The 25,806-nt window shown below is 38.5% G+C and overlaps 2 protein-coding genes across 3 annotated transcripts; one reads left to right on the forward strand and one right to left on the reverse strand.

Moving 5' to 3' along the window:
- Positions 1 to 1,346: 1,346 nt before the first annotated feature.
- ndufv2 (NADH:ubiquinone oxidoreductase core subunit V2) lies at positions 1,347 to 9,801 on the reverse strand. The gene is made up of 8 exons (XM_080861964.1): positions 9,644 to 9,801; positions 6,728 to 6,781; positions 4,719 to 4,781; positions 4,168 to 4,284; positions 3,925 to 4,093; positions 3,392 to 3,501; positions 1,633 to 1,709; positions 1,347 to 1,543 (listed from the first exon to the last, which is right to left on the reverse strand). The coding sequence occupies exons 1-8, from the start codon at positions 9,683 to 9,685 to the stop codon at positions 1,450 to 1,452; spliced, it is 726 nt and encodes a 241-aa protein (XP_080718090.1). The 5' UTR covers positions 9,686 to 9,801; the 3' UTR covers positions 1,347 to 1,449.
- Positions 9,802 to 11,238: 1,437 nt separating this feature from the next.
- acss2l (acyl-CoA synthetase short chain family member 2 like) lies at positions 11,239 to 25,007 on the forward strand. Of its 2 annotated transcripts, XM_080861961.1 has the most exons (18): positions 11,240 to 11,511; positions 11,664 to 11,859; positions 13,401 to 13,492; positions 13,652 to 13,755; positions 15,797 to 15,869; positions 16,497 to 16,572; positions 17,475 to 17,559; positions 17,855 to 17,992; positions 18,555 to 18,725; positions 18,812 to 18,945; positions 20,405 to 20,537; positions 21,418 to 21,474; positions 21,752 to 21,832; positions 22,211 to 22,319; positions 22,472 to 22,540; positions 22,695 to 22,871; positions 24,690 to 24,764; positions 24,847 to 25,007. In XM_080861961.1, exons 1-18 carry the CDS (start codon positions 11,388 to 11,390, stop codon positions 24,972 to 24,974), a joined length of 2,022 nt encoding a protein of 673 aa, XP_080718087.1. In that variant the 5' UTR covers positions 11,240 to 11,387; the 3' UTR covers positions 24,975 to 25,007. The 2 variants fall into 2 exon arrangements, with proteins under 2 accessions (XP_080718088.1, XP_080718087.1); XM_080861962.1 differs by lacking the exons at positions 24,690 to 24,764; positions 24,847 to 25,007 and adding an exon at positions 23,241 to 24,664 and having other exon boundaries at positions 11,239 to 11,511.
- The last annotated feature ends 799 nt before the right edge of the window (positions 25,008 to 25,806 follow it).

A 25,806-nucleotide genomic window follows, 5' to 3' on the forward strand; every position in this document is an offset into this window, starting at 1 on the left:
GGACTTCAGGCCGCAGTTTCAGTAATTAGCCGATCTGGTTAAGTCGACCTATTAGCCCGCCAATTCAGTGTATGAGCCAGCTTAGAATTGGTTGCGCAGTGACATTTGCATCATGTTGCATGCATTGCGCATGCGTCACCGTGCATAATGTTATATGTTGCAGAGAAGAGCTGGGTTGAAAGCGTATTGGTACGAGGAAAGTGGGGGAGGGGTACCGGCTAGACATGAAAACGGCCTCGGGATGGGATGAAAATGAAACGACAGGACCAGTTGTAGGAAGTGGGGTGCTGTTCAAGGCTAAGGGGGCTGTGTTTATCATGTAATGTCTTGAATGAATCAACTTTAAAGGTGTTTAAGCAGGCGGAATCTTAAGGTCAATACGTGGTTCTTTTGTTAATAAAGTCAGTCACAATGATACTACCCACAGTCTAGTTTGGAGTATATTAATTGGACATGTACTAGATGAAATAATTTTTATATTATTCCTGTCAGAACCATCAGGTAGTCTCTACTAATGTCTTAAATGTATGTCCAGAACCAAATATAATGAAACAATGTCAATAAACCACATTTGAAATGAACTAAATAGAGGTAACATGTAGTAAAATAACTTTACAATTTAATCATAATTTGTTACACCATGCGTAGCAGCATATCTGGTGGTATTTACCGTTTACCAAAGGTTTTCTTTATGAATAAACAATTTAAATGTCACTGATCCACAGTAATTGAAAGACATCTAAAATTGGTCCACTAAAATATATTTACATCCAGTAAAATTCAGAACAAAATATTAAGGACCAAAAATGACTTTGGTAGAGCTAGTGTTAATTAAAAAGGCTTTATACTTTTTGTTTTAGCATGTGTAGTACTTCAATAAACATCTAATAGCTTTAGCTTGTACTGTGAGCTTTTAATTACATGATTTTTCCATAGGGGCATACATGGTAGGAATATGCATCTTATTGTGCATGTGCTATGCTGTAATTTTGAGATGTCATATTTGAATGAATTTGAGTGTACAAAGGATGTGATTCATACTTAAGTAAAAACCCTTCATAAGGTTTCCATAGGTGGCCATCACTGAAGTGGCAATGACAGTGGAAACTGTCACATAACTTACTGAGGTAGAAATACATACTATTTATGTAGTATCACAATATGCACAAAAATATTTAGCTTTAGGCTTACATTGACGTATTAAGAAGCTTTACTATTCCAGTCCTTTAGCCAGCTTTGCTTAGAAGTATCTAGAAATATAACAACTGCTACAAATCCTGCATTTCATGTTTCCAGTTTTGTTTTCCTTGTTGGAATCCATGTAAGTGAGACACTGACACCTTGAGAACATGTACAGGAACAATTTATTTACACAATATATCTGACTTAACCATAACAGTTTCACTGACAGCTTGCCTTTGTAGCAAGCAGAGAGTGGCCCAGAAATGTCTACAGGTCCGATCTTACACCGAATCCTGGTCCTTTAGGAGGCTCTGTCAGGGAAGTCAGTCCGCCTGCAGGCTCACAGGAGAATCGGCCACTCCTATAGAAAAAGAACAAACTTCTTCATCTACAATCAGTTCAATGACTTTAAAATTATATAAGAATCTATTATGCAAATTGTGCACGTACCTGGGTCCTGGTGGAGGGACTCTGCCTGCCTTAAGCTCATCAATAATATCCTCGATATCCTTTGGTGTAAGGTCCTCCTAGAATAAGGGATGAGAGCAGCTTAGCTTTTGGTCATCTGATGGTCCATGTTTTGATTTTCACATCCTCCAATCTGTAAGAAGATCTATTATATTCTAAAGACAGGGGAATACTTTAAATACTATCTTTGTAATTCAAAGGAAATTATGATGATTTATTCTAAATTGAATAAATGGATAAATACTACATCAATGTCAGATTGACCATGTCAGTCAGTGACTGTATTTCACCCAACAGCAACTTTTCCCAACTTTCAAAATATCTTATTGTTGATCTTTAGGACATGCAGGGCAGCACCAATTTATCAATAGTAAGATCTATGAGCCTACCAATATGAGCCAATATCAGCCTTGTTCACTAAAACAAGAATACTGACATCTGCAGTGATATTTATAGGCATCAGTGGCTGATATGTATCTCTTGTATCATATCAGTTTTCCCTGACTATAAAGTATACAGCATAACAGACAGCTAATCGACTTTAAAACAGGAAAGGATTTTTGTAATGAAGATTTTTTTTGGTTTGGCTGCAAGAGGAAACCAAGAAGAGGAAGTAAACAACAACAGAAAAACGATAAAAAGGGAAAAAAAAAAAGTACATATACCGTCTTCAGCTTATTTTAAACATCAGTATCGGGCCAGAGTTTCATGATCAGCGCATCCCCAGTTTTCCAATCAATTATTTTTTATGGCCACTAATAACTATAGCCAATAATAACTCTGACTTTAACTGTCAGTAAAGTTCAAACCAGCTCTGACAGATTTAGCTTTTTTTCCAAGTCGTGCTAAAGAGGATACAAGTGTCAAATAGTGCTTTTTTTAATTAATTATTTTATTTTATTTACAGTACAGCTACTTTATGATATTGCAGAGCTGAACCATAGTGTTAAAAATGAATGATATAGACTTGCCCAAAACCATTATGGCATTTTTTTCAAATCTCACAATGTTCTTAAGTACAAAGACTGAATCGGGTGGTCTGCTTAATTAATACTGCCTGTGTGCTGCTCCAAAGCTGCTTCTACCTTCATATTTAGAAGCCCCTGAACAACCCGACACAAGTTCAAGCTCTTATTTGCAAACTGTGTCATCCTGAGTAAAACTAAATGTGTAATTGATGACTGAATTAATCTAATCTCCAAAGGCTGTGTGTATGGCTTGAGTGTTAATTATTCACATAAGAAAATGCCAACCTCAGCACAAGGTACTCTTACATCGTGCCTTTTCTCGCTAATGATGATACCTCAGCAAGCTGAGGTGTTGCGGAGAATTCCTCCTTCACAGTCATCTTTAATTGGGTAATTCACTTAAGCTCGGCTTGCAATAACTAAATGTCCCATGGTAGAATTATTTTCACATGGTTAACCACAAAAGAATCTAAAAAGAAAAATTTTGACATCACACTTGGTTCAAGAAGTTGATATTTTTCCAAACTAATATAATGAATAAGAAAACACTCGTGTTATAGCTGATTATTTCTCTATTTTTTTCTCCCTGCTCTTAATTTCCTTTAGAGTCTTCCATGTTGCAGGCTGTGTCACACCTGCACTGTTTTCCACATGAGAGGAGAACTCCAGAAACGGTGCTCTGTACACATTCTTTGTGAAACTCGTTTGAGCTTTAATCTAATTTGGTTAATTTAGTTAAAACGTTCATCTGCACAGACGACTCGAGCACTCACATAATAGTTGTCGTTGATCTGAACCATTGGAGCATTCACACAGGCACCCAGGCATTCCACTTCTATTACAGTGAACATCTTGTCTGGAGTAGTCTCCCCAACTTTGATACCTGTGGAGAACCAAATGGAGAGACGCTTCATATTCAGCTAGTCTCATCTGACACTCTACAGATTGTCTTACTAAAACAACAAATATTTTTAACTCGAGCACTAAAGCCTGACGTGCCACAGCTGTTAGCCACATATACGAGTTAAAAGGAAGAGTAAAACTTCACTATGGTTGACTTAAAGAACAAACCTTGTCCTCTATTAAATGTAACGTAGGCTCAAGTGTGTTGACAGTTTCCTTGCTTGATTTCAATCTTGTTTGATGCTACAGCTTGATATTGTTTGAATACCAATGGCAACTGTATATTTATACATTTGTTCTCAGTCTCTGTTTATCTCAAACATACACAATAAAAAAAAGTTTGTTTTCATCTGTTTTCATCTCTTCATTGGTTTCTCAGCATAAAATGGAAAAGCACTCTTACCAAGTTTGTTTTGGATGGCCTCCACGATGCTGTCTGAGTTACAGAGCATGCAGGGTGTTGTCGTGCAGATTTGAATGAAGTATTTTCCCACAGGCTTACGTAGGAACATCGTATAGAACGTTGCTACTTCATATACTCTCATTGGAGGGATTTCCAGCACCTCTGCAACCTGAAATACAAAATTTATATAAAATGTGTTGACGAGCATCACTCTGCTGGAAAACACTAAAAATATGACTGTGCCTTGTTCATGGCAGAAATAGGGAGCCATCCATGTTGCCTTTGGGCCAAATCCAACACGGGGATGGTGGCTGCTTGCTTGTGTCCTTCTGGGTACATTGAAGTGATCGCCTCAATCCTCTACAGTGAACAGAAAAAGATATTTTTCCATAACTGTATTTCCCATTTTTATTTTAACAATAAGGCCAATTTATACAGTGAAATAGTCCTAATATAATTCATGTACATGAATTAAATGATACTATAATTGTAGAGTACAGTACAGTACAGTAGTAGGTAGGCCATCTATCGTTGAGCTTTTTTTCTACAAAAATACCAGGAAAATACATTGTGTCTGGTGTATTAAGGTGGAAAGGCAATTAAATAACTACTAAATTAGTTACAAAATAAAGCTAGAGACATCTTAAGCCAATCAACTTGGGTATTTCTGAAAAGAAATTCCAGCTTTTGTACAATAACACAAAATCAATACCTGCAATTATCTGCTATTACTGGTAATGAAAACCACATCAGTGCATTAAAAAAATACTGTTCAACACAGATGCGAGGCTCACCTTCTTGTTCTCCTCAGTGAACTCAAAAGGTGTGTCAGGGTTGTTGTCAGGAGTATCTCTGTGCTAAAAAAGAATAAGGATAACATTAAAGTAGATTAAACTTTATTTATAACAGACACACACATAACCGTCTTCGGTATATAATTATCTGTGTATATATTAAATCTTGTGAAGCTTCTACTGAGGCTGAATTTTTCCTTAACAGCTACCACTTTCATGCGTGAGTAACAGATCTGTGAGCTGCAAACAGTATCTGATAAAATATTAACAGTTCATCATGTAAGCCCAGAGGGAAACAGGTGCTACTACCCAACGAGAGAACAGACTCAACACAGACAACTATTATTTCTGCTTCTGCACACACTGCCCCCTTGTGAGCAGCAAAGCTCCTTTGTGCAATAGAAAAATTGAGGAGGGAAGAAATTTAATGTTTTTTGTTTTTTAATTTAAAGCAGCCAACCAATGCATTAATTAAAAAAGAGTGTCATAAGAATTTTTTTTTAAATCAAGCACAGGTTAAAAACAATGTTACTACCGGGGGACTATGGAACCAAGGAGAGTTTCCAATGCATGAAATTATCACAAGATGTTTTCGTGTGGCTGTAATGGCTCCTCCCTGGATAAATTAAGGTCTTTTGGAAAACAGATACCACTGGGATCAATCCTTTACAAACATACTGCAGAGCTGTGTCTTCAATTAATGGCTGAGCCTTTTTTTTTTTGCAAAATTTTCAAGTTAGTGACGCATGGACAAAAACACACTCCAAACCCACCCAAACAGATCAGGATAACAAAAATACAGCATAAGGACAATACTTGACACTGGTGACAGTAGGTTTATAAGTTCTAAAAACCTTTGCATTTGATCCTATCAGTCCAATAAAGGAGTTGGTATAGTGTTAACAAAGGTTTTATAGTCGTTTCTGAGCGTGTAGGTGATGTTTTCAAGTGGGACACATCTACATATCTCTGAGATCCATCTAAAAATAGGTAGTTGGAAGTCGGACTTCCACATAATGGTTATGCACTTTCTAACAATGCATAGAGACAGTTCCAGGAACTTCTGTTGGCTTTTTTCGTAATTGGGTACCAACCTTTAAAATCCCCTAATAAACATGTTTGAGGATCTAATGGAAAGAGTAGCTCTAAAACCTTTGACATAATGTTGGAAAATTCATGCCAGAATGCCTTTACCTTTGTGCAAAAACACAAACGCTCCTCAATGCTCTATAAACTCTGGTTTATATTTATTTAATTTTTGTGGCGTGATATAAGTTTGATGGAGATTGTTGTAATGTCTGTCTGTATCTGATATTAATGGTTACATTTAAACATTTCTGACATTATTCCGACCATCGTTCTGCCTCAATTGTTACATGCAAATTGGACTCCCACTTCTCCTGTGACCTGTGTAACCCTGGTTTTGGAGCAGCACTCACTAAGACAGAATACACTTTTGAAATAAGACAAGGTGAGGATAAATACAGTTTCTAAAAGTTTCGTGATTAAAGTCCATGCTTGTGAAAATTTGTTTATGCATACACCAAGTAAAGAAAGCTGATATGGTGTTGCTGTTTAATCCTGTTTTATGAAGCCCATCAGCAAATCTTTTTCTTAACCCTTCTAAAATGTATTAACATGAATAATTCATTTTCCAATAATAGACAAAAATTGCAGAAGTAAGTGAACTTCTGCCCCAGTGTAACTAAAAAAACAATGTTAGTGTGACATAGTAACAGCTAGACTGACTGCGTTGAACAATGAGCAGTAACAATTAAACTTAGTAGTAATATAGATATAGATAATATTAGAAATGACTACAAATTGTTGCTGTAATTTACAAAATTTTCCATGAGCTGCTGATCTATAGTAACCCACCATGATGAGCTCACACAATGTATAAAAAAAAGCCCGTACAGCATCAGCGTGTACAGCATCCGCATGTACTCTGTTTTTGTCTGTCACCTTCTACACATTTTGTGCACTGAGGAACGGAAAGTGCTACTCACCACAAAAATGCCACCAGCTCCAGCACGTACAGCAGACTGATGCAGACTCCTGGCCTACAAAACAGAAGAAAACAGGTAAAATACCTAGTGATGTCATGGAGCTAAATTCAAACTGATCTCAAATGCCAACATTTCTTACAGTAAACATGCTACTTACATGCAATACTTTTGAGTGCATAACATATGTTAAAAATAATGAATCCAATTCATGACTTGCAGGAGTTCATTCTCTAAGACCCAAGTTTAAGTTGTGTTAGTTCAGCGATAACTAAAACCCCAAAATATCAGGTGGTGCAACCAAAAACATGAGGTTTTTATGTAAAACTAGGATAATGTTGAAGTAAACGTTAACTTAATTTCTATTTAATTTAAATTTCATTTTAAAATTATATGTGTGCCCTTGGGAAGTTAATACAGGTGTTCGAGTAAAAAAGTTTGAAGTGTTTAAAGTTTAAAATGAACCAGGAACTGGGAGGAGTTAAACTGCAGATGTCAAATTAACATTGTGATTTAAGATCATCTGTTAGTTTTCTAAACCTCTTATTTATTTTATTTAAATGTTAGTCTGTAGATTAAACTCCTTCAAGTCATATTTTAAACAGAACTGATGCACTTAGACATAATAAAATATGAATCTCACATCAATGACCCAAAGATTGCAAGACTAAAGACTGTAGGTAATTGTTGACTGACTGGCTCAATGTAAAAGGTCAAATTTATAGTGACTGCTGCGCCTGCCTTGATTTGTACACAACTATACTATTAATAAAACTTTAAAATACATACAGCAATAAAATGGAAGGTTTGCGCTAGGGCTGGGCGATACGACCCAAAATTCAAATTTCAATATTTTTTAGCTGGATGGCGATATGAGATATATATCTCGATATTTTTTTATTCCATAAAGTAAGAACAGAAAGAGAGTTCTTAGTTAAAGCTGTTTCCCAGATGTCACACAGGCACTTTTATTAACATACAGCATAGGTGTACATGAAAAAATTACTCAAAAATATATTATGAGCATTTGTTAATTAATAATGCTCCATAAATAAACTAAAACAATGTTGTTTTTGTGCACAACAAAAAGCTCACAATTGTGCAGTCAAAATGTAAACTAAAGGACGCTGAGCATAATAACAACGACAGATTTCACAGCTGCTCTATTCCCAAGTTCTACTGCGTGACTGACAGCCTGGAGTTTGAAATGTAACCATGACTCTGAACAGGTGTCATTTATGGTCCTTATACACACAAAGTACGGTAATATTACGTTGAAGCACAGTACGTATTACTCCACAGCTCCGTAGTTTACCAAAGTCGTACTCAAACATTTTTGACAGATTGCTGAGCGCTGTGTTCCACATAAAATCGGTTCGCGGTCATCAAGCACAACCAGAATTCATACATCAGGCGCGCTGTCAACTTTTGAGAAAATGCAAGGATTGTAGGCTGTGCAGCCCCTCTGGGCTGCATGGCGTTAGCGTGGTTAGGTCGTTAACACGTTGACGCCGTCCAGCTCCACGCACGGGGCGATGCGCAGTAACTCGTTAACGGAGATTTGCCGTGTCCATCTTGTCGCTGCCTGTAGGTGAAGCTATGGGGGAGGAGGAGTTGTGTTCAGTGAAGGAGAGGCGAGCCAGAGTAACGTTGCGTAGAGACAAAAGTGGACGAAAGAGAGGCAAACTTGCGGCTCCACAAGTATAATTAAAACGTAACATATACTATATCGATATAAACGATATTTTCACATCTTATATCTCGTATAAAAATATATCAATTTTTTTTTTTTTTAAAAACTCGATATATCGCCCAGTCCTAGTTTGCGCCTAAAGTCAAGATTTTTGTTTTCTAGTATGAGAAAAAAATTATTTTGAGAAATCTTCCTCTAAAGCGATGAAGTGGAATTAAACTAAAATGTTTGTTACTGGAAAATCTTATTTACATAAAGTATGACACAATAGTGTAAAGGTGAGTAAAGTTGTGTAAAATAAACCTCTTCGTGTATATTTTAACGTTTCCCACTAGTCCGAAAGAAGATATGAAAACTTAATAACCCCAAATCTATAGATTTCTATTTCTAGTCCACTATATTTAGAAATTAATTGTACTACGTTTATACTACTGAATTTTCTTGAAATCTGAAGCTGCGAACAATTCTACATCACCATAATATTAAATATACATCTTGTAACACATTATGCCTTATTATTAAAGTTTAAGCTGCACAGCTGTATATAAAACAATTAAAATGAGTCCCAGTTGCAATGTTGGAGTGATTATACTTATATAATCAAAATTTATGATCTGATAGTACGATGTGTATGACTGTGAAATGTGACATTCTGCATAGTGAATACCTTAGATAGCTTAAGTACATGTACAGTAACAAATGTGTAGAATTACTACTTTACTAGTAGAAACTTTGCAGTATAATTGATATTTAACAGATCTAAAGCTTTTGCAAGCTGTTATTATACACAAAACTTCTTGTGCTGAGCCACTTTTACGTAAATCATTGCTTTATGTAAATTGTAAACAGTGTTATCTGATCCAAGTTTCCAGCTAGATTAATATTAAGTGATTAATATTGCTGTGTTTTCCCATACTGTGAATTTACAGTAGCCATGCAAGCAGTTATATAGGGTGAAGTTAAAGCCAACTGCATGTACACGAGCCTGCTAAAAACCCATTCTAGCGGCTATGTTTTCCTTTCGCTGCACATTTTTCCAGCGATCGCCTTTTAAAAGTTTGACAGCAGAAAGCTAATTTAGCTAGCATGCTAGTGTTACCCAACGTCATTTTGCTGAGCGGCCTCCACTGCATGCCCTTGTGAAGAGTCATAGCATTTTTTTTCTCCAAGTTATCGAAAATTGCACCCAAACCTTTCCCCAGATCCATAAAAAATCACAACCGTACCGCCTGCGACACTGCAGAGCGAACAGCAGCAGACAGAAACATCTTGTCGCTTGAAGTTTGGTCCCGGTGCGTTAGGAAATGAACGGGACAGCGGTAGCCACCATCAACACAAGCGCGCTCAGGTTCGATGCATACTGTCTGACGCACGACGTGACGTCGGTACGTCTCTGCGCTTAATCGATCCCAGATTCAAGTTGGAGCTCAAAGTCAGTCAACGTTGAGTGTTTGCGAAAATTTCTTCTACATTCAAAAAACAAAATTATGCAAATATATAATGAACATTGTTTTTCTGTTATCATATTTTAAATTAAAGAGTACAAGAAATAAAGACGCAGTAAAAACGGTCAAACAAAATTATACAAAATGCTTCACAACAAACTTTTAAGTAATATCTAATATTACTTTAATAAACGTGCTCATTAAAAAGACAACATACTGCAGTAAAAATACTGATATACATTTAGTGGGATTACGTCTGGGATCTCTCTGAGCCTCTTTTTGTTTGCTGTGGTGATGAACAGGTTGACAGACAGAGGTCAGGAGTCTTCGTATATTCTGATGTAGTGAGAGTTGGTAGCAGGTGGGAAAAGCCTGGAGAAGTGGAGGTATGCACTCCAGGGAAAATGAATTATAGTCAGAATAGAACACATGTGCACGAATGAAAAAGACTGTGGTGAGACCTGCAGTATTTGAAGACGGTGTTTGTAACAAAAAGACAGGAGGTAGCTGGAGGTGTCAGAGTTGAGGATGCTCGTTGGGAGTGACCAGGATTAACAAGACTGGAAATCACTGCATCAGCAGAGCGATTCGTGGATGCAGTGAAGCAGGACAGGGAGAATGTTGACGTGACATAGGCGGGATAGGGTGAGAGGAAGATAAAACGCTGTGGCGACCCCTAAAGGGAGCAGCTGAAAGTAGAAGCGGACATTATATAATTGCGAATAATAATTTGTCTCAGGTTAAATTGTTATGACTTATTTTCTACCGAGTATAAAATATTTTTATTATTTCTGTATTTGTTTTTGGTTCTTTTAAGTTTTTCACATGTGTTTTGTTAGTGGAATATTGTTTTCTTTTCTCTAAGGATATTTTTTTTAACTGTGCTATGTTTGCAATGTCAGAGGATTAAAGCAAAGCAGGGTGGAAGCAGGGGTTTTACAGTGAGCTTTCCCATAAGCAATTTATGTTTTAAAAGACTAAGTTTTATTAAATGTTAGTGTTAAAAGGATTCAGGAGCTGTCTCTCACAGCAGACATGCATTGGGGATTGGGCAGGGTTTGTTTACTCTGAAAGTGAATAATTGTTGCATACCTCTCTATTATTATTATTTTCTTCTTTTCACCAACATCACCCATCAGCCTCCTCCCTTCAAAAAAATGTTTGCCTGAATCCGCAGCATTTATCCTGCTGGGGGTAGACGCCTCCTTGTCCTCCTCCACCACCCACTTGCTTAGAAACATAATGTGATCAGCAGGCCAGGGATGGCTCATCCAATGAAAAAGTGGGAGTGCTGCACTCCATGAGCTGATTGGCTGCCCTGACTCTAAGCAGACTGAGCCAGAGCCTGCAGATCAGGGATTAGGGGTGGGTCTTTCTGCATGCTGAATTGTGTTGGTTCAGTACAGGCCTTGTAGTGTTCTTACCTCACCCAGGAGGATTCAGACAGACCAGCAGGGACTCAGATTATACCATTTTCTGACTCACTCTCCAATGATATAGGCCTGTCTGCATCTGTACTTCCAAAATGGTTGTTCCTGAGTCTCAGGACAAAATGTACTACCCTCTTAATGACCTGCAGAAGGATGCGCATGTGCCTGACTTTAACTCATATCTGGCATTGTACCAAAAGTCTCTGGAGAATCCAGAAGGTAGGTCAAACTTGTCTGTATTTTTAGTGCAGCGCTTGCAGCGCTTCCTTGCCATTCATATCTCTTTGAGCCTGTCTGCATACAGTATCTCTTTGTGCTAATCTGCCTTATCTGCATCCCATAACACTGATAAAAGGTATCGTCTGTTTTAGCTTTCTGGAAAGAGGTTGCTGATGAGTTCTTCTGGAAGAAGCCTGCAACAGCACCGATGCTGCAATACAACTTCGATGTGACGAAAGGGAGCGTTTATGTGAAATACATGGAGGGAGCCAAAACCAACATGTGCTATAATGTCTTGGACAGACATGTGAGGGAGGGGAGCCTTGGTGAAAAGGTTGCCTATTACTGGTAAGCACCAGCATGCCCCCAGAGGAAATAATAGCTATGATGGGAAATGCTGCCTGGAGTTATGCTAAGTATTCCAGTCAAAAACAACTGCTGTGTCCCCTGTGCTGACCCCAGAACACCAAAACAAACCACAGGCAGCGCACATCACTACAGCAGTGCTTCTTCTTCCTGTCAGAAGCAGAAGATAAAAATTTACAGATTTTATACACTATCTGTCCAACAATTTCTTATTGTTTTATAATGCAAAAATCTATTTCTATTTGATTAATCAACTACAAAAAGTCTAACTAGAGCAACTAACTTCACTTGATAGACGAATGTACACACATTACATTTTTAAACTTATTCTAGCTTTAAATTTTAAGTCATTTAAATGATTTGAACCTGCAGTTGCGTGCTGATGACCCCACGTCCTTGTCATATTACAATAAAGCCTCTACTTTATGATGTTTTACTATTATATTATGACAGTTATTATTTGCTCTGTCAGCTGTTTAAGCTTAGCAAGCAGGAAGGTTGTTCTGCACGCTCAGCAATGTAAGGGTTCAGTGGAACTTGGCATACTGGAAATCACCTGTAGGAGAGCATTAATGCTATTTACACTCAAACAAAGCACTTGTATGATATACCTGCTCACGTGTTTGCCGTGACTATTTTAGTACACTCTGTAAGGAAACTATAACTATCAGCTGTGGTGACAAGTTATCAATTTCCACATGGTTTGTTTTGAGCAACAGTTGATCACTCATGTGACTTTAGCTCACGCTTTGTCCAAGTATAATTTGAACAACTGTCTAAACTGGTAGAAGAATGCAAAAATTTATTTTATTTTTTTTTAAATAGAACAGCAAAAATGCTGCAAAGAGTGCCATTTCAACAAAAATCTGGGGCCGTGAAAGAAGTTTAAGTGACAAATCAAAAATAAACACATATGAAAAGTAATCTGCTTCTATAGTATTTGTATAGATTGGTATAGATTAAATATGGGAAATTTTGATTATCTCATATTTTGGCAAGTGGAGTCATATAAATGTTGGAATTAAAGAGGTCTCATGATCGACCCCTGCGGAACGCCATGTCTGAATTTGGTTTGCTCTGCTGTACATTTTCCCAAAAATAAATAAAGACTTTGACAACATATATGCAGGCTATTTCACATAGAGCTGAGTTACAACATTTGCTATCACATCTTGAAGTCATTTCTCAGTTGCAGAATTTCATCTGTGCAGTCATTTATTTCATCATTCCCATTTGGCTTGGTACCATGCTTTCTGCTGCCCCTTCAAGTGTGCCAAATTGTTTTCCAAATAACTATCCTGACAAACATCCAAGCCTAATATAGACTTAGCAAAAACAGGAACAGGTTATCTCTACTGTGAACTCAAAGAACTCACCGGACAACACTGTTGGGGAAAGTGGGAAAGTACTTTTGTGTGCAATTGTTTACCAAAACAGACGAAGAGACCTCTGTAGAATCACAGACAGGTTTTGTAATACATTTATACATTTGAAAGTTTCTCTCTTGTGTGCTGTCTTATCAGGGAGGGAAACTCACCTGATCATCAAATGGCCATCACCTACAGCCAGCTGCTGAGCCATGTCTGCCGCTGTGCTAACGTGCTGAAGCAAATGGGTGAGAACCTGAGCTTATGGTCATGTCCACGATTAGTCCATAATTATTTAGTCCATGATTATAATACATAAGTATAGCTTTACAGATTTTGCTGACAAACTTAGTTTCAGAGATAGAGTGGCAGTAACTTGTTTTATATGTATATATATTTTTATTAAGGTGTGAAAAAGGGAGACAGAGTGTCTATCTACCTACCGATGATCCCAGAGCTTGTGTACACAATGCTGGCCTGTGCCAGGATAGGTGCTGTTCACTCTATTGTGGTAAGTACTATTATGACTATGCACCATATGCAACAATTTTACAAAACTGAAAAGTCTTTTTTTCCTGTCCAGCATTCTCTAATATCATATGTGCCATCTGCATGGTGCATTTTTGCAGACTGTCAGAAAGTAGGCTGCTGGTTCTTGCTGCTCTGATTTCCACAAGAAAACATTGTCTGAACCCGAGCTGTTGCTTCTGTTAGTGCAGACTGCCCTGCTCCAGTAGTTTATCAGCTGTCTTCTACATGAACACAGCACCAGCAGCACCTGCACTTAGTATATAGGTCAGACAGTTGCTGGCTGTTTCCAGTTTGAGAAGGCACTAGAGTCACTGCAATTCTGCAAGCAAGCCAACACTCTTTTAGATATTTAACCTTGCTCTTCCATGCAAAGGTTAGTAGCTCTGCTTAAAATAACTCTAGAATGTGACTCCAAAGTGGGCGCTTTTTATAACTCACAAAGGCTGGCAGAGTTAGATATAAGTGACCTTGTCTTTGCTTAGTCATTGTTGTATATCGTCCAACTCTCAGTTTTGATCTGATTAATTTACTTTCGACAGGAACAACACTTGGCATGGCAACATAACAATCTTTGGGACAGCGCCAGCCTTTTAGATTATCCCGTGACTGCTAATATTAATCATGAATGAGCAAAAAGGATTGGTCCATGGAAACTTGCAGGAGAGCCAATGCCAATCATGCAGTGACATTTTGCTGAGTCCAGAATCCTTAGTGACCTGATTCATAATGCTTCATCAACACTGAAACTTTATGCTCTGTGAACCATTAACCTTGTCCAGATATCCAGACCTCCTGTCTGGATTCTATGTGAATGACAGTCATAGAAAAGAGCAGTTAATGTCTGTCTGCTTTGTTATGTAAAATTCAACAAGGTTTCTAAATCTGTAAATGATGATGAGAAGGAGCAGCATGCTCCATCACGGTGTAATATCAGAGACATAACAGCTTAGTTTAGGATTTTAGAAGGCTCCACACTTCTTACAACTTCCAGCCTTTAAAAAAAAAAGGACTATGTTGGCTCAGTACTCAGCAACATCTGCTAGTCTGGCTCAAGGGTTCTGACTCAGTTTTAAATTTGTAAATGATGTTTCCTAATAATTATGATCTATTTCTCATGTTAGTTAAAATAACTTACACACACTAAATAAAAAGCATTTAAAGCTGCTATATTGAAACAAGTTGCAAAAAAAACTCTCTCAGCAGCCATCCTTTGCTACCTAGTCAGTCCCAAACAGGCAACATACACAGTTATTGAGTAGCTGATAGGCATCAAAGTGGAGAATTTGGCAGATCAAGAGCCAGTTATTTCCCTCAAGATCTGGTATAGCTGAAACACGACGCTACAGTCAGTGTGAATGAATTGCTACAAACACAGCTCCAAATATACATTAAATGTTGCTCTATGTTGGTTGGATGATTTTGTGTAAAAACCTTATTTACACCTGCCGCAAGTGCCTTAAAATGTAGTTATTTAGCCAGTTCTTCATTAAGATTATCAAAACAACTTTATTTGGAGGTAAAACCAGGAATTCTTCTTCGTTTGGTCTCCATTTAGGGGTTGCCAAAGTGGATCATCTGCCTCCATGTTTTCTCTCACTACACCCATGGCCCTCTTCTTTGATCTTCCTCTTTTCTTAATGCCTGGTAGCTTCATCTTCAGCATCCTTTTTATCCAATATATCCTCTATCCCTCATGTGTTTTTGTCAATGCTGCCATCTTATTTTACTCTGTAACAACTCATCCCGTCTCCATCCTGCCTGCACTCTTTTCTTCACCTCCATCGTGCTTCGGATGATCCGATTCAAAGCAGCTCAGGTATATAAACTCATCCAGCTTTACTGCATCTACTCCTGGCTTCTTCACCTCCTCCTCTCCAGTTGCTCTTTCACCTGGTCCCTATTCTCACTAGAGAAAAAAAACAAGAATTCAAAAGTGCTTTCTTTAAAAAAATCGTGCAAATGCTCCTGAAATGATTGTTTCTGTTATCTAACGTCCTCTGTTTTTCTCTTTGCTTGTTCAGTTTGCAGGTTTCTCCTGTGAGTCTCTGTGTGAAAGGATTGTGGATGCCCAGAGTAGTGTACTGGTGACAGCAGGTAGGTCTTCAGGCAGCCAAGTGTTTGTCCTGTCCCTGTGTTTCCCAAGGTGTGGCAGAAGGATAAACTGTACATTTTATCCATTTGCACACATCAGATTACGATGTAGCTGACTAGTAAGCACTGTTACCACTCTGCAAGACAATCTTAAGTTTACGCCTTTGCAGGGCCTTTCTGTTTGAGTTTTCTCTGTGAGCTCTGATGTGTCAAACAGAACGTTAGGTTAATGCTGCCCAAGTTAATCCAAGATATTCCTGTAAAAGAAGCTCTTGATGTTAAGAGTTTCACTATCTGGTTATATGAAGATATACAAAGGAACAAACATAGCTTTGTTTTTGGTTTTAAAAGTAGGACTCAGCACAAAATTAAAAACAATCAAAAACAAAAACCACCAATCTCTATTCTAAACACTGATTAACTGTGCTTGATGTGTACATTGTTCTTTTGTGGTCCTCACTCATTCAGTAGCTCCTAATGTGTCTGTTTAAAACATGTGTGCCAAATGGCAGCACCACAATGAGATGTTTTGTTTTGCCAGAAGCTGCAAAGATGATTCCCTGCTGTTTACTTTTACTTCTTCATCATAGCTCTCTGCCTCTACCTGTTCCTCCCTCTGTCTCCTGTCAGATGGTGTTTACAGAGGAGAGAAACTGATCAACCTGAAGCAGATTGCAACCGAGGCTCTGGAGAAGTGCCGGGAAAGGTAGCTCCTGCTTACAAAGCCTACACTTTCCCAGATTTCAGTAACCACCCTTATTTACACTGGCTGCAGCTGGTAATGGAAGTCAGCCCCTGGAATATGAGTCATTGCACACACAGACGCACACACACAGAGCAGTCAGCTGATATCAGAGATGTTAAAGAATAATACAGCAAGACTTTTACATTAACGAGGTTGCCGGGCAACATGGAGCACCTTTATCAGGGAGGCCCAAGCTACTCATCTGCTATAGCAACATGACTACGAGGAATGTTAGCTGAGAAGCAAAGCATGCTGGGAAGGATTATGGGAGTATCTGGGGTACAGATGTGGTTAGAGGTAACTTTGAGGCCATATGTGAAAAAAATCATTTTATGTCAAATTTTCATACCAACCCTAACCCCTGTTATAATTACCATCAAATCACAGTATTTACTTTATTTACTTAAATTACTGTTATGGTGATACTAATACAGAGTTGAGAAACATGAGAAAAAAACATAAAGCTCAGGAACGTTTACGTGTATGTGGGTCCCCCATCTATGGATCCCCTGAAATTATATAATGTATGCTTTTTAATCTTGTGCACAAAGTATACATACAAGATTTGTGCTGTTCACAGTGACCTAATATAGGAAAGAACTGTGTTAAGTCTACAAGGAGCAAACAGCAGTAATCACTTCCAAAAAGAAACTTTTTTTTGGATAAATAACTTGTGGACACATGACAAAATATTTCATCTCATGGGACTTCAGGCGCTCGACCTACAAGAACCAAGATGTGACCCCAATCCAGTATTTGCAAATCCTTGGAAAGCAGAGCAGCATGCATGCACTCAGTATCCATTAGGCAAAGACTTTATGCTTTTACTACCTTTCACTGCTTTTCTTTTTTTTCTCTTTTAGAGGGTCAGCTAGTGTCACCAAATGCCTCATCATCAAGCACCATGCACTGAAGACAAAAAGTGGAGGTGGATGCAACAAACTACAGGTTCGTCAGCTCGAAAAATGAACACACAGTGACAAACACATATTTGTCACATTGTAAAACGATTCTATATACATATTTATGTCTTTATTTGAATAACTACAAGGGGAAAAATATATTTCAGAACCAAAAAAATGGTTCTGTCATATTTTTCCAAATATTTAGCCTTTAGCTCTTCAGGGCATTCTAAATTAAAGTTGAAATTGGCATGTTGCACTCCTGCTGGTGTGCTTGGCAAGCAGCTGTAATGATCCGGTTTATGAGTTTGATTTGTTCCCTCCTGTTGTGGTGCATTCAGACCCCCTGGGACTCACAGTGTGATGTTTGGTGGGATGAGGCCATGAGGGACTCCTCTGAGGAGTGTGAGCCCGAGTGGCTGGATGCAGAGGACCCGCTCTTTATCCTCTACACCAGCGGCTCCACCGGCAAACCCAAGGTGAGGCAGACGTTCACATGCAGGCGAGTTTTTTTCCACAAACACAGCAAGAGGCATGAGGGAAATCTTATCATTTACACAAATCGCAGCATCTATTTATTACAATGATAAGCCTATAATGACTTTAACCGGGCCAGCGTTTACATAATCTGCCATGAAATAGTGAGAATTAATGGTTTTCTGTTGCTGAGAGGCACAAATGTAATCCTTGAAAGTTATCTGCAAGCTCCACTGTTGTATTTGTGTATTCTATTTGTGTGTGTGCGTGTGTGCGTTGTTATAGAAAACACAGAATTTATGGATTTTTCTTTTACACAGACATGTTTCTTTCACTCAAGACATAAACTTTAACTTTAAAATGTTATGGTTTACCTTATGGGCACTTGTTTTTTATTCCAAACAGGAATTCGCTTTCCCACTATGAGAGCGTGTAAACAGAACTTGACTAATATGCACACAGAAACACACCTCCATACACATCTCCTCTGCCAGCATTAACAGATCCCTTATTTTTGCTGTCTTCTGTCTCCTTGTTGACCTATTTTTTGCTCACTTGAAACAGGGTGTTCTCCACACTGTTGCTGGATATCTGCTCTACACGTCGATGACCTTCAAGTACGTTTTTGATCATCACCACGATGATGTGTACTGGTGTACAGCCGACATTGGCTGGATCACCGGACACTCCTACATCACCTATGGTCCACTTGCAAATGGTGCTACGAGCGTCCTAGTGAGTCAAATCAGCAAGGTGTCACATGTATAGAACATTAAACAAAAACCAAACCTCCGTGTGCATGTGTCTGCATGTTTTTGCAGTTTGAAGGTATCCCTGTTCACCCCCATGTTGGCCGGTTCTGGGAAGTAATTGAGAAGTACAAAGTGACCAAGTTTTATACAGCTCCTACAGCCATCCGCCTGCTGATGAAGTATGGACGAGAGCCACTACAGAAGTATGTGGACACATCATCTGCTGCAATAAATAAATAATTACAAACAGCATTAGCGCCAAGATATTTTGGCTTTAAGGTCGCAGTTTTACTAGGGAAGTGGTGCAGTTGATGTGGTGCCTCTCTTGATTTGGAAAGACCTCCATCAACTTGTTCACTTCTTATATAACAATTTGGTTAGTGTGTTTTCAGATTTAGAGCTATGACCCAATATGGGAACAATTGAAACCTCTTCTTATAAACTACAGGATAAAAACAGAAGACACTGAGTGTTTAAATAGATTTTTCTTTCTCTGAACAAAGAGACAAACAACAAACAAATGGTTTATTTTAACGAAATATTTTAACTAAGCAAATCTAACTTGAGTAGTATGACAAAAACTTTAAGGGCTTTAATCTGACTATTGATAGACTGTCATATTTGTACTAAGTTAAAGCTAAGTTTAACATCTTAGCCAAGTACTTATTGTAAGCATTGGCAACAAAAGACCTCTTTCAGATTATTAATTTATCATATTATTAATATTAACTATGTGATACTTTCAGCTGCTGCCTTGTCACAAAGAGTTCCCACAATAGGTACCACCACATTTAATTTGGCAATTTTATTCCTGATGCCCACAAGTGGAATCCCACTAGCGACCTTTTGCTTGCTAAGCTAATGCCTTAACTACTACTCTATTAGCCAAGCATTAGTATGAGCACATTTTTAATATTTACTAAGTAGTGATAAAATAAAGGCTTAATTTATTTTGTTTAGTGAGAGTTAACATATGTACTAATATTTGAAATCGTGTTTGTTAATATACTATGTTTACATTAATAAGGATTAATGTCTATGCTAGCTTTGCAGCCAGTTAGCATAGCTTAGGAGTTGCTTTCAGTCTTTGTGTGAAGCTAAGCTAACCTTCTAGTTACTGGAGCTGCATATTTGAGTATAGAAGGGAGGGTCAATCCTCTCATCTAGCTCTCAGCACTAATAAGAATATTTTTCAAAATTAATAATTAATCGGAACACAGTGTTGGCACAGTAGCGACAAAAAGAAATATTCCAAATCACTAATTACAAGTTTGGTAGAACTGTAGATAGAAAATATTTAGCATAATCAAATAATAGTCTATTTGTCAAGAGAATTTAAAATAATCTTACTTAGACAAACATTCTCAACAATACATGCAAAAAATGAGTCATTATAGACAATTATGAAAAATTAAAATTATCAGCTATGAAAGCTTAAAAATGCAAAGTCTCACCGAAGTCAGATTTTAATTCACTATTTAAACAGAGCACAGTATCAACATTATGGTAAGGCTAAAACAACATAGAGCACTGAAGTTGTAGTTTGAAGGTGAGATTGTTTCCTTCTTTGTTGTCAGTAAGGAAGTTTAGACTTTGAACTACAAAGAGCATGATAAATACCACTCAATGACGTGATCTAAGGGAAATCTTTTGATTTGTCAGGTATGACCTCTCCAGCCTTAGAATTCTGGGTACTGTGGGTGAACCCATCAACCCAGAGGCGTGGCAGTGGTACTATGAAGTGGTTGGTCAAAGCAGATGTCCCATCGTTGATACCTTCTGGCAAACAGAAACAGTAAGAAACAAGAAACTGACTACAGAGGTGTTATTAGGAAGTCGTACTCAGGCGTATCGCTTCAGAAGAACTGCAGGGTCTGAAACAACTTTTGTATGATGAGCTGGGATAGCTCTTCTCAGGATGTGTAGGTGTTTAGATTCTAAGATGATGCTAGGTATGCGTCAATAGGGATAAAACGATAAAAATATATAGTACCTCAATGCGGGATTTTCCCAAACCAGTCACATATTCTTCCTGTTAAATGGGATTTTTTCCTTTCCACTGTCGCCAAGTGCTTACTTGTAGCAGATCATTTGAATGTTGGGGTTTTCCTTTATATCACAGTAAGGTCTTTACGTTACAATATAAAGCACCTTGAGGTGACTGCTGTTGTGGTTTGCTGCTATATAAATAAAATTGAATAAAATATTTGGAAACGAACATGGAAGTAACATAAGAGAAAAACACTGCTCCCACAATATTGAAATACAACAGTTAAACTACACTATATAAAGTCTTGTAGTAGTAGAAGAATTAAAGGTATTAATAATTTTAATTGAATTGTAGTGAGCATATGCTAAAACCTTTAAAATGCCCAATAGGAAAGTAGTCCTTTTGATAATCAATGACATTTTAAAAAAAGCCATGACTGGGATTGTTTTTTTTTTGCTTGCTTTCTTTTTCATAGGTGGGCAACAGGCATCCCAGCCCACCCATAGATACACCACTGATTGATTATATTCTTGATTGATTGATTGATTGATTGATTGATTGATTGATTGATTGATTGATTGATTGGTAATTTATTTCAACATGTGAACAATATACAAGGCATATCAAATGTTTTGCTTTATTACCTCTTTGTTGCTGTGATATTTTATGTTTGTTTTCTCCTTAGGGAGGTCATGTCTTGACTCCTCTACCTGCTGCTACACCGCTGAAACCAGGCTCTGCTGTAAGTGATAACAGTTCTTCCACGCTGACATTTCTAAATCTAAAACATACCTGCATGTGAGGACTGTCATTAGTTCAAGTCGTGCTGGTATGCAAGGGTTTTTCCCTGTGCGCATGAAAATGGCGAGCATGATTTAACAAAAGCAGGGCAGGAAATGCAGCCTGGTTCTCCTTATTATGATCCAGATAATGATCTGGAAGAAACGCTGCAGCTGCAGGGGAGTTATTAAATGAAACAAAACAGTTATCTCACATTAAATCCAAAACTCATATTTCAGACTTTCCCTTTCTTTGGGGTGGAGCCGACCATCCTCAACGAGCACGGAGAGGAGCTGGAAGGTGAAGCTGAGGGTTATCTGGTAAGTTTCAATTCAACACAGCCTCATTTCTCTCTGTCACAGTGATCGTATCGAGCAACAACGAATACATGTGTGGTAAAGAGGAGAGGAAGACGAAAACGATGTTTCACTGTTAATGTTGGCCAATGAACCAGCAGCATGTTTATTATCTGAATGTAATCAAATACTTTTAGATTTTTTACATTTTCATTTACATTCTTCACCTTCTTATGCTTTCTGGAAGTATTTTTCCTGGATGTGACGTTTATTTTATTTAAAAATAGTTTAAATAATTATATAAAAAATTAGAAGAAGTGTATTTTTTTGTCGTTGAACTCTTCAGTGTATGGATGCAAATAAAATTTCAAAATAGCAATGGCAGTAACACCTCTCTTTCAGGTATTTAGGAGGCCGTGGCCTGGAATAATGCGCACTGTGTTCAAGAACCATGAGCGCTTCGAAAATACCTACTTCAAGAAATTCCCAGGCTTTTATGTGACTGGAGATGGTGAGATCCAAGAATCAGCCCTAGCTGGCTATCACTCCCAGGCTGAAGATTACTCAGGATAGAGTTTTAGTTCTCAACATGAACAATTTCTCACTAAAGCACCAAAGTGAACCACGAGACCCCATATAAAGTTTTGTTTTGTCCTCTCTCAGGCTGCAGGCGAGATAAGGACGGCTATTACTGGATCACAGGGAGAATAGACGACATGCTGAATGTGTCAGGTACGGTGCTGTCCCTCAGAACTTATTTTAAGGCTGTTATCTAATTGACATAAATAACTTTAAATATTCTCAGCACATTTTTATTTATTAGCCTCTCCAGGAAATTGTGCTATTCATCTCTGCAATGGCCTTGCATATCTTTTCCCCCCCTCAGGCCACCTGATGAGCACAGCGGAGGTTGAGGCGGCCTTGACGGAGCACGCGGCTGTGGCGGAGGCTGCGGTGGTGAGTCGACCTCACAAGGTGAAGGGAGAGTCCCTCTACTGCTTTGTCACCCTCAAAGACAGCAGGGAGTTCAGTCACACGCTGGTGGATGAGCTCAAGAGACTGGGTGAGACCTTTGATTAGGGTTAAAGTCCACTAAAATTCATGCGTCTTTGTGTATCAGTGGTCTCTTGTTTTGCATTTGATCTAAAATAAAATGTTAAATTAAATACAAATACAACTTCTGCTGGATTCAGTCCTGTGAAAAACTAAGCAGTAACTGTGCAGTAACTTGGCATAATTGTTTTTTGTAAGACTTTATCAATCTCTCGTACCTTTGGGAAGAACCCTGGCCCACTCTTCTTTACAGCGTTGTGTCAGTTCATTGAGGTTTGGATAGGTTTGTTGCCCTCTTATGGTCCCGCCACAGCCTTTCAATCAGGTTTAAGTCTGGACTTTGACCCGATATTTGCACCTTGATTCTTCTCTTTTTCAGCCACTCTGTTGTGGATTTGCTGGTGTGCTTGGACAATTTTAGCCAAGTGTTCAGCTTTTGGACAGATGGCCTGATATACAAAAAGAGTTCTTGGTGGATAAAGAAACTGCAAGGTGCCCAGGTCCTGTGACTGCAAAACCAGCCCAGATCATCTCCACTTGACAGTTCGTGCGAAGTGTTCGTGCTGTGTTTTTTTTGTTTCCCAATGTGGGGTTTGTACACTTTGGACAAACATCTCCACTTTGGTTTCATTTGTCCAAAGAACATTTGTTAAGATGCAACTTTCCTAACATAAGCTGTTCTTTCATGTTCTTTTTGATAGAAGAGGCTTTCTCCCGCTATTCCTCTTAACCAAAGGTATACCTATTCAGTCTTTTTCTAACTGTACAGTCAGAACATTCAACATTTGACATATTAATCGAGGCCTGGACTCTCTGACATGCAGCTCTTTGGTTTTTTTTGCTAGCCTTGGGGTGAATTTGTTTTATTGAGGTGGTCAATCAGATGGTAATTAAATGCTACTTACCCACTTAATTGCTATGGAAGCAGTAAGGATGTACTCAGTTTTTTGCAGGACTGAAAATTAATACAGCTTAAGAAAACTTGCCCAGTTGTGGGAAAAAAGACATTGTCTGGTCTAATTCTTCTTCTTATTTTTACTTCTTTATCAAGAAAGACCAACAGTAAGGGATACACTTTTGTCAAAAGGTTAAAGTGTCTTTATTATAGTATCTAAATCACTCAGGACATCGAAGTCAACTACATGCTGTAAAATTTCATATTTTTCAAGCATGTTCCATATGTTCTTGAAAAATTAATAACAGTTAAAACAAACTGAAAAACTAAAAAAATACCCTTTGAGGGTATAATACATGGGTTTTCAAATAAGTTTCCCCAACTTTTTTATGCTTCCTGTTTCTGCACCAACAGAACATCATACTTTAATACTTTTATTATTTGGCTTTGGAATAGCCAAATATGAAAGTTCATTTACAGCCAACTGTTTATGTTACAGGGTAAGTTATTTTATTATATGGTAAATGGCCTGTATTTTTATAGTGCTTTACTTAGTCCTATGGACCCCAAAGCACTTTACACTACATTCAGTCATCCACCCACTGATGGCAAGCTACATTGTAGCCACAGCTGCCCTGGGGCGCACTGACAGAGGCGAGGCTGCCGGACACTGGCGCCACCGGGCCCTCTGACCACCACCAGTAGGCCATGGGTGAGGTGTCTTGCCCAAGGACACAACGACCGAGACTGTCGGAGCCGGGGCTCGAATCGGCTACCTTCCGATTACAAGACGAACTGCCAACTCTTGAGCCACGATCGCCCCACTTGCATGCAATTGAGAAAAAAGCTAAGGAAATGCTCCAAAATAAAAACAGCCTTTTGTTTCTTTTTTTGATTGATTTTTTTTTTCTATTTTCTACATTCTCTTCTCAGTGAGAGAAAAAATTGGCCCAATCGCTACACCAGACTTCATCCAGAATGCCCCAGCGCTCCCAAAAACTCGCTCAGGTAACAGTCCAACACCTTTATAAATCGACATCATCTTCCTCTACTTGCCTCCTGTGTAACATCGTGTCCTCATCCACTTCAGGAAAGATCATGAGGCGAATCCTCAGACAGATTGCTCGCAACGACAAGGACCTCGGGGACCTCTCCACCCTGGCTGACCCCAAGGTGGTGGAGGTTCTGTTTAGCCAGAGATATGAAGCTGCAGCCTGAAGAAGAAGAAGAAGAAGAAGAAGAAGAAGACAACAAACTATGCTATTGTACAGATGAAGACAATCACAAACTGCTGCTTTTTGGGTGTGAATGATGGGAATGGGATCACAAAGCACAGCACAAAAATACAGCAGACATTAAAATGTTCTGATTTTTTTTTATGTATGAGAGAAAACAAAACATAATTGAAAATGTCAAATTGAATCCCAGATGTGCTTTTTAAACAGATGTATGAATGCGGTTGTGTTGATGGTTTGTGTTTGGGCCAAAATGTCACACGTACTAGTTCCTGTGAAGATGTTGAAGGATGACCTTAATCCTTATTTACGCCTTCTTTTCGACTGATGTATATTTCCAACCTGTGGTACATTTCTATGAATAAAGTGTTTAATCCAGCTGTTGTTTTTGTTCTTTGCCTTTGAGCACAGCAGCTGATCGACGCCCTCAAGTGGCAGGAATCATCCTCTGCATCGGCTGCACTGTGGGTTACTACAACATCCTTTTAACTGCCATGCGGAGGTTTTCTACCTTTTGTCGTCTAACGATGCAAGGAGTGCACACACACGCAGCTTTGATGATGTGATCTGTACGGCGGGGAGCAGCGATTATGGGAGACCAAAGGGAGGAGAGGGCTGTTTTATCTTAAGAGCAGTGGATTCTTTTGAAACTACAAGCATCTGTTGTTCTGAAAAAGACAGAAAAGGCAACTATAATCTGTTCATTAAAAAAAGAGAGAGAGATTAGGCTGCAGCAGGTTTTAGCTCAAAGGGGCCGTTTAATGTTAATGGGTCGTGTAGAGTCAGTGGACACTGGCTTTGTCCCTGTGTGTCTC

Source organism: Rhamphochromis sp. 'chilingali', assembly GCF_963969265.1.
Source record: "Rhamphochromis sp. 'chilingali' genome assembly, chromosome: 16".
In the NCBI taxonomy this organism is placed as follows: Eukaryota; Metazoa; Chordata; class Actinopteri; order Cichliformes; family Cichlidae; genus Rhamphochromis; species Rhamphochromis sp. 'chilingali'.

Coding starts and splice junctions, on each gene's coding strand:
- ndufv2 (XM_080861964.1), bottom strand. CDS start 9,685: ATGTTTCTGTCTGCTGCTGTTCGCTCTGCAGTGTCGCAGGCG. Junction 4,285..4,718: donor TCACTGAGGAGAACAAGAAG/GTGAGCCTCGCA, acceptor TGTTCACTGTAG/AGGATTGAGGCGATCACTTC. Junction 3,502..3,924: donor GGCCATCCAAAACAAACTTG/GTAAGAGTGCTT, acceptor GGTTCTCCACAG/GTATCAAAGTTGGGGAGACT.
- acss2l (XM_080861961.1), top strand. CDS start 11,388: ATGGTTGTTCCTGAGTCTCAGGACAAAATGTACTACCCTCTTAATGAC. Junction 11,860..13,400: donor GAAAAGGTTGCCTATTACTG/GTAAGCACCAGC, acceptor CTGTCTTATCAG/GGAGGGAAACTCACCTGATC. Junction 17,993..18,554: donor GCTCCACCGGCAAACCCAAG/GTGAGGCAGACG, acceptor CACTTGAAACAG/GGTGTTCTCCACACTGTTGC.